General features: G+C 34.4%; 1 protein-coding gene across 1 annotated transcript; it reads right to left on the minus strand.

Moving 5' to 3' along the window:
* Nucleotides 1-780: 780 nt before the first annotated feature.
* On the minus strand, nt 781-4401 carry LOC107822361 (uncharacterized). The gene is made up of 8 exons (XM_016648894.2): nt 4141-4401; nt 3877-3984; nt 3052-3113; nt 2706-2942; nt 2424-2641; nt 1698-1830; nt 1238-1275; nt 781-1127 (listed from the first exon to the last, which is right to left on the minus strand). The coding sequence occupies exons 1-8, from the start codon at nt 4184-4186 to the stop codon at nt 1031-1033; spliced, it is 939 nt and encodes a 312-aa protein (XP_016504380.1). The 5' UTR covers nt 4187-4401; the 3' UTR covers nt 781-1030.
* Nucleotides 4402-12624: the final 8223 nt, after the last annotated feature.

Raw genomic sequence — 12624 nt, forward strand, 5'->3', positions numbered from 1 at the left:
AAGAGGGTTCTAATCATTTTGTAAGCACTTTACATTCATGCATATCAAAGCAATACAATACTTTCTGTCCAACTTATATTCTTGTTCATCTGCTTGTTATATTTCTAACTGTTCTTGCACCGATCAATTTGAGGGTATTCAAGCTCGAGGGCTGTTCAAACACTGGTTTGCTTTATATTATTGTTAATTTCTATTACTAATCTTCATATTTATCAATTGATATTAGGTGAAGTCACGTGTCCTTAAAACCACATTATAAGTTTAATTGTTATCCAACTTTTAGGGTAAACAGTTGTAACAATACAACATCATTTATTACTTGAGTTAGTAATACCGTGACAACGTACGCCACGTGCTTGAAAGTCAAATTCATGTTGTTTTAATGTGATTTGAGACAGACTTCTTAGTCTCAACACCTTAACCTTCATCACTAAACCAATACACCACTTTTTGTTCCACATTGACGATATTGGCGTTTGTCATTAGCAACTTACGCAATTGTATAATCAGTGATATGAATTCTGTCTTCATTCCGCTCTATCAAGATCCAATTTGTTCTAGATGATTAAAGAATTTATGATAGTCAGATTATTTTATGCAGATGGTTAACTTACAACGATTCTCTTTATTTGAATTATGCATTAGAAAGCGATTATAGTTAGCAAAACTCACGTTGGCATAGCTAAACATACTTAAAACAAACTAAATTGACAGCTTGGCAAATTGAGAAGGACAAGTTGAATTAGAAAATGCAAAGTCTGGAATTGTAGATAAGCCTGATGACAATTCACAATTGTATTGTTACATTTATAAGTTGATACAACATGACCCTATGGCCATGAGGTAAAATTCGAGAAGTGGAAGGAAAAACGTTTTATTCCTTCTACCTCAAAAGAATGTATGGTACATCAACCTACAGAATATTGGAACCAAAATAAATAAAGGTTCTACATATTCAATATCTATGATTTCCTTTCTTGTATCTGATTTTGGAGGAGGAGGTTTTCAGTGTAAATGAATTGGCCTAAGATCAAATAGCCTTTAGTCCAGCCAGCCCCCGTAGCTTCTCACAGAGTACAAAAGTAATCATGGTTTGTGGAGCCAATCTTGCAAATATTGTAAGGCCTCTGAAATTTTTCCAAATTTAAGAAACAAATAAGTAGTGAATTAACCAGTAACTTTGTAAAGTTACAGGAACTAAATTACTAACACCTAAGTCAGGCATGTTTCAACTTACCCTTTGTAAAGACCAGAAGGACCTTCAGTGCGAAGTACCTGGAATCACAAGGTTTCATGAAAAATAAGTTCAATATAATCTTAGTTTTTTAAGACTATAATCACAAGCATTGCCAAAATTTTCCCAAATGTTTTTCCTAACCCCTACTGCTTTATATATCCTATCCTACGTCCGCACAACCCCTAGATATGGCTTTGCAGTAGCTCATTCCCGATCAGATATTTTACCATTCAGTTCTTCCCCTCTTTACTAAGTTTTTTGTTATGATTTTGACTAAAAGATGGATGAAAGTCGAATATAATTTTATCCCGAATGCAAAACAAAACGCCTAGTGAAGAAGACTTGACTATGTTAACAAGTACGCTATATTAAAGTAAAAAAAAATGAAATAGCTTGCTGAACACAACTGTGGATAAATAATCATAGAAAAGGGTGGAATGAGAGGTTGCGATGTAACAACCTGATATGCACAGTGCAATCCATTTCTATACATTCCGGCACAACTTGATTCTCTCTGCAACATAAGACGGGTTTTAACCATGTCCATTGGTGCTGTCATAAGCGTGCTTACCGTCCCCGCAATTATACTTGAGCTTCATAATATGCAGAAGAAGAGTTAGCATATAATGGACTGAAAAATGATGAAAAGTAGAAATATTTATTCTCCCAAAACATAAAAAGAAGATGAAAACATTCTTGAAACACCAGCTCCGACAGATGGCATAGGAATTAATCTCCGCAAATTACGCTTATACATGCAGAAGCCCATGACAGGAAGAGACTAAAAACTTTCTGGGAATAGAAGGGCTATCAAAACATAGTCGCTTTTAGATTCAGTGCATCCCAACAACACTCCAACACTTGGACAAGTTACCCGTGTTCGTTGTGTAATAATCTAGATATGCATGCTAACAGAATCCTTTAGATAATTTTAAGAATCAGTTACTGGCACAATGAAAGATATGGAAGATAAAAATATACTAAATGCAGGCCCACTCCTGGATGTTCTATTTCATGCTAATTATATTCAGAGTCTAACTTAAAACCATCATTTTCGCCAAAGTGCTCAGTAGCCTTGCATCTAAAAAAGAAGGTGCATGCATTGCTTCAAGTCAATCATAAACACTCATTTTCTCTAACAATACGAGCATATTTGAATATTTTTACAGTGATGGAAAGTGCCTACATGAGATGAAGATGAAATCCTTCCTCCAGGTGAGTATACTTTATAAGCGCCTGTTTGGATTCATCATAAGTCGCCAACTGAGATGCAGTCAAAGTGGCAGCTCTGGCCATAGCAGGCCCAACTCCCTTCCAAAGAGCTCTTACTCCCTCTTCCGAAGCAATTCTCCTCATTTCATGGATTTGTCCTAAGCTCGATCTTGTGTTCATTTGCAGCCGCACCTGGAAACAAGCATAACAAATGAGGACCGTTCAGCGGAATCATAAGACCTTCATAAGAGAATACCTTCAAGACTTCGACAGGATTGGTCAGTGCTGTGGCTATGGCCCCTGAGAATGCTCCAGATGCAATCTTCACCAAGATATTGGTGGACCCAAAAGCCAATTCACAGAGATATTTAGATGGTTCATATAAGCCTAAACGGAGGCCACCATAAAGAACTGACCTCGTCAATGCAGGTGCCAATCCTAGATACAAGGATTTCAGCCCTTCACTTTCGACTACTTGAAGAGAAAGCCTCCCCTATCACCAATCAAATAGGACATATAATCACATAAGCAGCAGCTATTATATATCGTTCTAAGCAATAAAAAGGGATACAAAACCAAAAAGTATAAGCTTTATCTCATACCATTCCGACCAAAGGACCTCTCTGACCAACAAGTTGCATCTGCAGTCTAACTTTTATAACATCTGCACATAATAAGCAAAAGATCATGTTCTCTGAAAGACAACTACAACTAGGTTGGAGGGAGAGGAAATTAGGTTACGCATTCATTCCTTCCATATCATTGGGCTGTTTTTGATCTTCCAGTTAAAATTATATAACGGCTCAAGTACATGGAAGAGTAACAAGATAGCGCGAGACATTCATGTACTTAATTTTCCATAGTTGAATGCTTTATCTCATTTCATGCTCTTGAGTAGTATAGTACAGTAGCGATTATATATGAACTCAGAAGTTTTAGATAGTTATATGAGAAAATAAACAGTGGTTGGAACTAATTTGTTCTTTTTAAAAGGAAAGGTAATTTAGCATGACTGACAACAGACCCCAGTAAAACGTAGGACGAGCAACTTAATATCCCCAAATCTATTTTGAAACTTTGCAACTCAAAAGTCACACATCATCAAACGGATTAGTATTTGTTCGTATTAAACACGAGTGACATGATCCATCTTGTCTGATTATAAAGAAGGATTATACTTTCTACCCTGACCTTTAACTAAATTGTCCAAGCAAAAACAAAGTGATAGCTAATTCTTAGTCTCATTTTTTCATCATCATAGAAGAATACTTAGCTACATTTTCAGCTAAAGTTTCCTCCTTTAAGCCAGCCCTTTACATCTTAAGGTCAAAGCAACAAAACAAAATTCAATAGAGTGGTAACTGGTATGTGGTAGAATCAATAAATAAGCATTTACAAAGATACTACTAATTAAGTGAAGAAAAAACCTAAAGGATGAGTGATGCCAGTAGCAGCAGCAACAGACATTCCACTGGTACCAAAATGAGACACAACATCAGAGATTGAAACACCCAATTTTCGTCTCTCCATTGATCCTGGTAAAAGATTAGGAAAAAAAAAATCAAAATACACCAAGAGAAAAGAATTAACTTTTTTCTATAACGACGTACAATAAACTATGCTGGGTAATTCGATGGATAAATCAACATATTAAATTGGCATATAGAAGAAATGGGGGTTCAATCAAGAACCTGAAGAGAGAGTTTTTCCGGTTGCCGGCGTTGAGGCGCCTGCCATTCTTGAGAGTCTGCTGCGTTTTTTATTTTTTATTTTTTTCCCCTTCTAAATGATTGAATTGAACCGTGAAAGAGCGCTTATTTCAGATTATAACTGAATCTGTTAACGGTGCGCTTTCCAAGAAAGCTCTATGCCTTGTTGGTTGGTATCCTTTGGCCTGCCTCATGCCTATTTAGACCTTATTTTCCATTATTTAATTCTCTCCATAAATCTGGGTCAAAAAGAAGAAAATGTTATAAAATAAATACAAGTATAGAGAGAAAGTGATATATTATTCGAATTCAAATTGATGTACATAATGAACTGAAATCTCTTCTATTTATAGAAGAAAGGAAGCTGCTGTGTAAGTTGCTACTATACCCGGTATGGATAATCTTCTACCGGGGGTAATGTTTATCCATAACTGGGTACTGAAAGGATAAGCTTATTATACCCGGTATGGATAATCTTCTACCGGGGGTAATGTTTATCCATAACCGGGTATCGAAGTGATAAGCTTCTTCAGGAAGCTTATTTCCAATAGAGTACTTAAATAGATAAACATATTTACGGTGGAGTCCCATATGGATAAGCTTCTTCAGGAAGCTTATTTACAACGGAGTACTAAATGAACATCCATAATATAATATATTTATAACACTCCCCCTTGGATGTTCATTAAAAGATAATGTGCCTCATTAAAACCTTACTAGGAAAAACCACATGGGAAAAAATCCTAGTGAAGGAAAAAGAGTACACATATTTAGTAATACGCATTGCTGGCTGCCTTATTAAAAACCTTATAAGGAAAACCCTGTGGGAAAAAACTTAGTAAGAGAAAAAGAGTACAGGGCGCATTTTACTCCCCCTGAAGAAAACCTTATTTCAAATATTTGAGTCTCCACATTCCAATTTTGTATACCATATTCTCTAAAATTGATGTTGGTAAAAACAATCTGTTGGATTGTCACTTGAACTAATTTGATGCACTATGTCACAATTTTCTTGAAGATCATGTATATAGAATAATTCTGGTGAAATGTTCTTCGTTTTATCTCCTTCTATAAATCTTCCCTTTAATAGTGCTATGCATGAAACATTGTCTTCGTATAATATTGTGGGTCTTTTATCACATTCCAACCCATATGTTTCTTGAATGAATCACTGATCTCAATCATATGCACTCCCTGCTTGCCGGTTTGAAATCGAGCTTTATGGGTATCAGATAAATAACCTGCATCTGCATTACCAATACGATCTGCACCACTTTTGTTAGCATTAGCAAGATAAATAAGTGCACCATCTACACCGAGATAGAGTATTTCAGGACCAAGGAGCTCCTCATCCTCTTCTAGAGGTTGGAACGGATCCTTATTCACTTTAAGTGATTGAATATTCATTGGTGTACTTAATGGGTACACTTTGTCCATGTAAAAGTATTTTTAAGACTCTCTTGGAGCTCTTCCGGAGTTCCAATAAGATTTATGTCACCAACATAAACAACAAGTGTAACAAATTTTGATGATATTTTCTTTATAAAAATACATGGACAAATAACATAATTTATGTAACTTTCTTTCAGCAAATATTTACTGAGGCGATTATACCACACGCGCACAGATTGCTTTAAACCGTACAAAGATCTTTATAATTTGATCGAGTACATTTCTCAAGACTTTGAATTATATGCTTCGGGCATTTTCAATCCTTCAAGGATCTTCATATAGATTTAGCCAAATAAGTCATATAGGTTAATACTTGTATCTAAATGGTATGACATCTTCAAGTGTCTAGACTGCTAGTCCGATCCTCACAATCTTTTACAATATTGTGCACTATATTGTATTAAATATATCGTCGACGATCATTTTGTGTCAGTTCCGAAGCGGCATAACTTGTGGAGATCTCATCACTTTCTTTATTTTCAGGTACCTGAACTTTTTCGGGAGTTTCATGAAATGTTATGTCGTGGGCTCTTCTAGAGCTTATTTCCTCCTCATTATGATCATTTTGATCATTAACTCCTACTATTTTTCAAGGATTGTTACCTTTGGAACCGATTGGTCTACCACGCTTCATGCGTACAGTAAACTCTATCCTTCAGGGACTTTAATTTTAATAGGAGCATTTGCAGCTGAAATATGATATTTAATTTTGGATCAGCAAATGCTTCTGGCATTCGACTTTAATTATCTTCTAAGTGAGGATCATGATAATTCGATTCATATAGCATATTTTTCAACTGTTTATTCCATCCCCCAAATGTTAGAAAAACTAACATATATCCCCGATCATCTTTGGGAAACATATCTTTGTGTATTATGGTAGAGAAATTAATCATATACCACACAACAAAAGATAGTAAAAATATTTGGTTTCTGATCCTAAACCAATTGTGAAGTGAGGACTTATCATATATTGTTGATCTGATGCATACAAGTGCTGCTATATGCAATTTAGAAAATCTTAGACCAACACATGAAGCTTTGTTCTCATAAGCAATGATTTAGCCATTAATAGGAGGTATTCAATGCTAAACCAGCTTGGATATAAACCAGCATTATCAAGATGAACTATCTTGATTTCATAATCAGAAAATTATGCTCTTAATCGAGAAAAACAATTCCAAATGTCAAACTGCAGGCTGACAATAATTACACATGTAACCATCTCATATATGTACCTATAAGTGGTTCACATGATATGTGAACGGGCCCATATTCACCTTTTATATATTTCAGAATCAGGGGTCTTAGTCCCAACTTTAGCTGGTATAATCAATTCATTATGAGAACAAGCAACACATGGGAATTCCTGAAGAATCTTCTAGTTCTTTAGTATATGCTTATCTGAATTCTCAAATAGCTCATTTAAAAATGGCAAATGAAAACTTCAAGTTTATCATGTCATGTGCTATCTCTTAGTAAACTTCTGATTTACTATGGCATAAACTTTTGCTTCAGTAAACTTCTGGTTTATTGTGATACATGATATAGTACAAATTAAAGAATAAGGCGGGTAACTTCTCACATACATATTATTTTACCCCCTATGATTGTGGAAACATGAAGATTATCAATCTTCCAATCATTTGTAGTCTCAATATGATAGCCATTTGTATTAGTAAACTTCAGGTTTACTACAACATATGTTTTGACCATAATCATATAATATGAATGACATATTTGTATATAAGCTCTTCGAGAGCCTTCATTTATTATCCACAATCTAATATTTATCTGGCACTACTGGTGTCATGTATTCTTTAAGCAAACATTTAGCTCTTCAGGAGTTGTTGATACATTTTGTACTATCAAATATTGCTCAGACACTGATGGTGTCATGAGAGAAAATCACAATCAAATAAACAATGTAAAACAATTGTTTAAGCACACGAAAACCCCTCTTCATAATATTTTTCCACTTCAGGAGGCAATTTCAATTGTGTTACTTCTTCAGGAGCAAATTTAAAATACGAAATATTGAGTATATATTCTCTGGAGGTGAATTGTAATGTATTCACATCAAGAGCGCGTTCATATTTACCCGACTTATTAGTATTGTCACATTTACTTCAGGGAATGGATTAATATTATCAAAAGTTCTCATTCTTCAGGAAATCGAACATAATTATCTGAATGCGCATTAATCACATCAAATTGTGATGCCTCAACTTCTTTTAAAATATTTACTACTTCAGGAGCAAATCGAGACGTGCATTTAATATAGAGAATATTTATGTAGCTTATCTTCAATTGTAACCATAGAAAGCCTAAATTATCACTTCTAGTGATCATAGGCATATACCACTTCTGGTAGTTAACAAAATATAATTACAATGAGATATATGAAATATAACCACTTCTTGTGGTTGTATATTTCTTGCAAACTCTGCTAGAGTTTAAGTTGATCTAATAATGTTATCCATATTCTTCAAAATGACATAAACAAGATATATTATAGTAAACATCATTATCAAATCATAATTTTTCTTTATGTACAACAATTACATAACCATACTATCTATTACAAATAACAAAAATTAAAATATTTACATTTCTACAGATTCACCACCGATTACATGACTTGTTTCTCCTTCTGGGAGTGCAAGGTAATCAGTTACATCCAAATGCATGAAGTCTAAATTATCTTCAGAAATAAAATTTGCTTCAGCATTTTTCTCTGTCTTCTTTAGGGAGGCTTGATAAAGCTCAACCAGGTGCTTTGGCGTACGACAGGTACGTGACCAGTGCCCTTTTTCTCCACATCTATAGCATGCATTTTCTGCATTGCACCGCTTTATGCTTTTGTTCCTTCCTTTTCCACTGCTGGTGGTGAGGAGTGTTCTTTGGTACATTATTATTACCATGATTAGAGTTTCTTTCCCGATCACGACCATGACCACGATTGGGGCCACGACCTTTTTCACGTTTAGCCTGGTGGAAGTTCGTCTCATTCACTTCAGGGAATGGACAAGAACCAGTAGGTCGACTTTCATGATTTTTCATTAATAGCCCATTATGTTGCTCGGCTATAAGAAGATGTGAGATAAGTTCAGAATACTTTTTAAATCCCATCTCTCGATATTGCTGCTACAGGAGCATATTCGAGGCATGAAAAGTGGTGAAAGTTTTCTCCAACATATCATGATCAGTAATATTATCACCACATAACTTCAATTGGGAAATAACTCTGAACATAGCAGAATTATACTCACCGATAGATTTAAAATCTTGTAGTCTTAGATGAGTCCAATCATATCGTGCCTGTGGAAGAACGACCATCGTCAGGTGGTCATATCTATCTTTCAAATTATTCCACAATATGATTGGATCTTTAACAGTAAGATATTCCATTTTCAGGCCCTCATCAAGGTGATGACGTAGGAATATCATTGCTTTGACACGGTCTTGGTTTGATGCCTGATTTTTGTCTTTGATGGTGTCTGCTAGACCCATCGCATCAAGATGAATTTAAGCATCAAGCACCCAAGACATGTAGCTTTTGCCCGATATATCCAGGGCTACAAATTCAAGTTTAGAAAGATTTGACATTATTTAGGAAAAGAAAGTTCTTACCTCAGGTACTCTCAAAATATTTGCTCGAGATGGCAGAGTCTCGTGCTAATAACGTATTATAAAATAAAGACTATAAAGTAAAGACAAGTATAGAGAGAAACTGATATATTATTCGAATTCAAACTGATGTACATAATGAACTGAAATCTCTTCTATTTATAGAAGAAAGGAAGCTGCTGTGTAAGCTGCTACTATACCCGGTATGGATAATCATCTACTGAGAGCAATGTTTATCCATAACGGAGTACTGAAAGGATAAGCTTATTATACCCGGTATGGATAATCTTCTATCGGGGGTAATGTTTATCCATAACCGGGTATCGAAGTGATAAGCTTCTTCAGGAAGCTTATTTCCAATAGAGTACTTAAATAGATAAACATATTTACGGTGGAGTCCCATATGGATAAGCTTCTTCAGGAAGCTATTTACAACGGAGTACTAAATGAACATCCATAATATAATATATTTATAACAGAAAAGAAAATATTCTCTCAAAAAATAAATAGCCCATCCATTTTCTAATATAAAATCTAGTTAGTATAAAATAGAGGTTCATGCAATAGTCAACATTGTCACACCTCCTTTTTACCACCCGAAGGCAATATAAAAGAGTTTTTCCAACTAAAGCGACATAAATCGAAATGGGATTATTTATTTTATTTTTTAAGAGTCGTCACTTGGAATAGTTTATTTGGTGTCCCAAGTCACCAGTTTATTTTAAAATCCCCAATCGAGAAAATTTTATTTTTTAAAGCCTGCGAACCAGAAATTGTAGATAAGAAATTTCGCTAACCCGGGAGAAGGTGGTAGGCATTCCCGGGTTCCGTGATTCTAGCACGGTCGCTTAAACTATTAAAATTAGCCTATTATCCGATTTATTACATGTTTTAACCTATTGTGCATTTTTAGCTTTATAACCACCTTTTAATTATTTTAAACCGCTTTTAAGATTTATGGAATTATTTTTTGGACAAGTTACGATTGTCGTACACTTGTTCGTTTTGGAACACGCCGCAAACCGCGTTACATGAAATGCACCCGCGATTTGCGACATGTCTATTTTTAATATTGTTGAAGATTGAAGTTGGCTCACATGAAATGTACACCCGGATTTTAGTAATTAAAAATCACAACTACGTCACGGGAACCGTACCCACAGCTATGATGAATTAACGCACTCAAAGCAACTACGACGATTCAATTTTCAATAGCAACATTTGTGAGGGCCATGAATGATTTAATTTATTTAAGGCACACCTCAAACCTTTTTCTATAAGTGTTAGTTCTTGATCTAATCTTATGAGGGTCATGGATTATAAATTTGTTTGGCATGACACACCTCAATTTATTTCAAAGGAGTTTATTATTTGAAGTTTTTATGATCGGGTAACATGAGGGGGTAAACATCATAACTATGTCACGGGAACCGTACCCATAGTCACGTTGGTTTATTTATTAATCGTGCCTAAAACAAATTACGATGTTCATGATTCTCCTAAAACTAATTTTGAGATTATTGTAAGGTTGTGAATTATGGAAATTATCGTGAGAGGTTGACAAATTAAACAAAGGTAAAGACAATATAACGAAAGCAGTGTACACATCATTATTCTATGCTTATCTAATCAGGTCCAGTCAAAATTCATATTGTTTACTACTTTACATGAAAACCAACCAACTAAAGAAATAAATCAAATTAAATTAATTTCATGAATCAGTAAGTTAGTCATATAAGCACAAACTCATCTCCGAAAATCTTTGTAAAAATTTCACCACCTAATGTGGATTACTTAAAATCCCCAAACTCAGGCGAGAAAAGCACTAAGAAACACGACACCCAACTCATCAAATGATCTTAGAATAACCAAAATCAATCAGAAAATCCAACTAACCCATTAAGTACTAAAAATCAATAATCCCTAACATAGAAGCAAACTGCCAAATAGCTCACGGCTAGAAATAATTCGAATGTTCCATTTTAAATCTCAAGAAATACTCAAATTCATGAACTAACATAATGAGATAAGTATAAGAAACGGATCTTCTTAAGCGAATTATTCGATTAATGGAACTCAGAGTAACATTTATGTTCAGCCGAAAAAAGCAAAATCAGAATTTGTCCTAAAAATTGCAGCGACGAGGTGCCAACGGGAACAGAACCTCGAATAGAGCCTTGCGCAGGCGGAAGGAACAACGATATCACAACAATTCGAGAGATGACAAATCGAACGAATCTTAATTGTGGAACCACGAAAATCAACAGCTTTGGCTTCCAACTCTAAATCCTAAAGGGAAATGGGGTTTCTGCGTTGAGTACAAGCATTTGTTTTATTGCCAGTTCAAGTGGCTTTCATCGATCTGGATGAGGAGCTTGAATTTTCTCCTTTGGACTTAAAATTCGGTCTTGTGAAGGATGTGCAAGGCGGAAGAGAAGCTGTCCATTTTTTTAGAGAGTGTAGGTCTAGGTGTTAGAGTCTAGGTATTTTTTAGGCTAATAGGGGTATGAGTTTGGTGTTATTGGGCCTTAAAATTGGACCAAAAACTAAAATATAATTAGACTACAAGATTAAAATGAGACAAACTAACCAAAGACTAACTCTTCCTACAAAATATGAAACTAGTCTTAATTAATTGAACTAAACTATATTGAAACAATTTTTTGTGTTTTCAAGATTATATGAAAATAAAGATAAGGTGCTATTTTTGTATATATATTTTATTTAACTTTTTAAAAAAATACGCAAGCTAAAATATTTTTGTATTTTTCATTTTTTGTGATAAAATAAAGCAAAAAGAGTCAAAATTAGTTGAAATAACTATATTAGGCCTAAATTAAATATTTACACGCTAAAATATATAAAATATTGGGAAGAGTCAAAAATCACATGTCTACAAACATTATAAAGGCTGTTATCGCGTGGTCAAATATTTTGCCCCTGCTGTTAACAAAGAAAAACTGACTTGTTGATGTAAATGCTGGGCCGTCAAATAATCAAATTTAATTTAAATTAAGTTGCACAATATGATGACAATGCACTTCTATATTTCTTTCAGAATGACTAATAGGGGTTTTACTGCGAAACGCTTGATGTGTTGAAATAGATCATGGATAAATTTAGGCGTCTTTTGGTTCAAATACAAGTTATGAAAGAATTAATTATGTAGAGATTCTATAATCAAAGATCAATAATGTAGGAATTGTAATATAGAGCTGGGATTAGTAATGCACGGATAATTTGTTATTGGATGTTTGATTTGCTGTATTAAGAAATTAGTTATGAAGATCATGAGGATGTTTATGTTTAGTTAGTTTAATCCATGTATTGCTAATATTGTATTCTTACTCTACATTATATCCCGTATAAAACAATGCATAGATA

This window comes from Nicotiana tabacum, chromosome 22, assembly GCF_000715075.1.
Source record: "Nicotiana tabacum cultivar K326 chromosome 22, ASM71507v2, whole genome shotgun sequence".
In the NCBI taxonomy this organism is placed as follows: Eukaryota; Viridiplantae; Streptophyta; class Magnoliopsida; order Solanales; family Solanaceae; genus Nicotiana; species Nicotiana tabacum.

Coding starts and splice junctions, on each gene's coding strand:
- LOC107822361 (XM_016648894.2), bottom strand. CDS start 4,186: ATGGCAGGCGCCTCAACGCCGGCAACCGGAAAAACTCTCTCTTCAG. Junction 3,985..4,140: donor CGGAAAAACTCTCTCTTCAG/GTTCTTGATTGA, acceptor ATCTTTTACCAG/GATCAATGGAGAGACGAAAA. Junction 1,276..1,697: donor GATTGCACTGTGCATATCAG/GTTGTTACATCG, acceptor TTGTGATTCCAG/GTACTTCGCACTGAAGGTCC.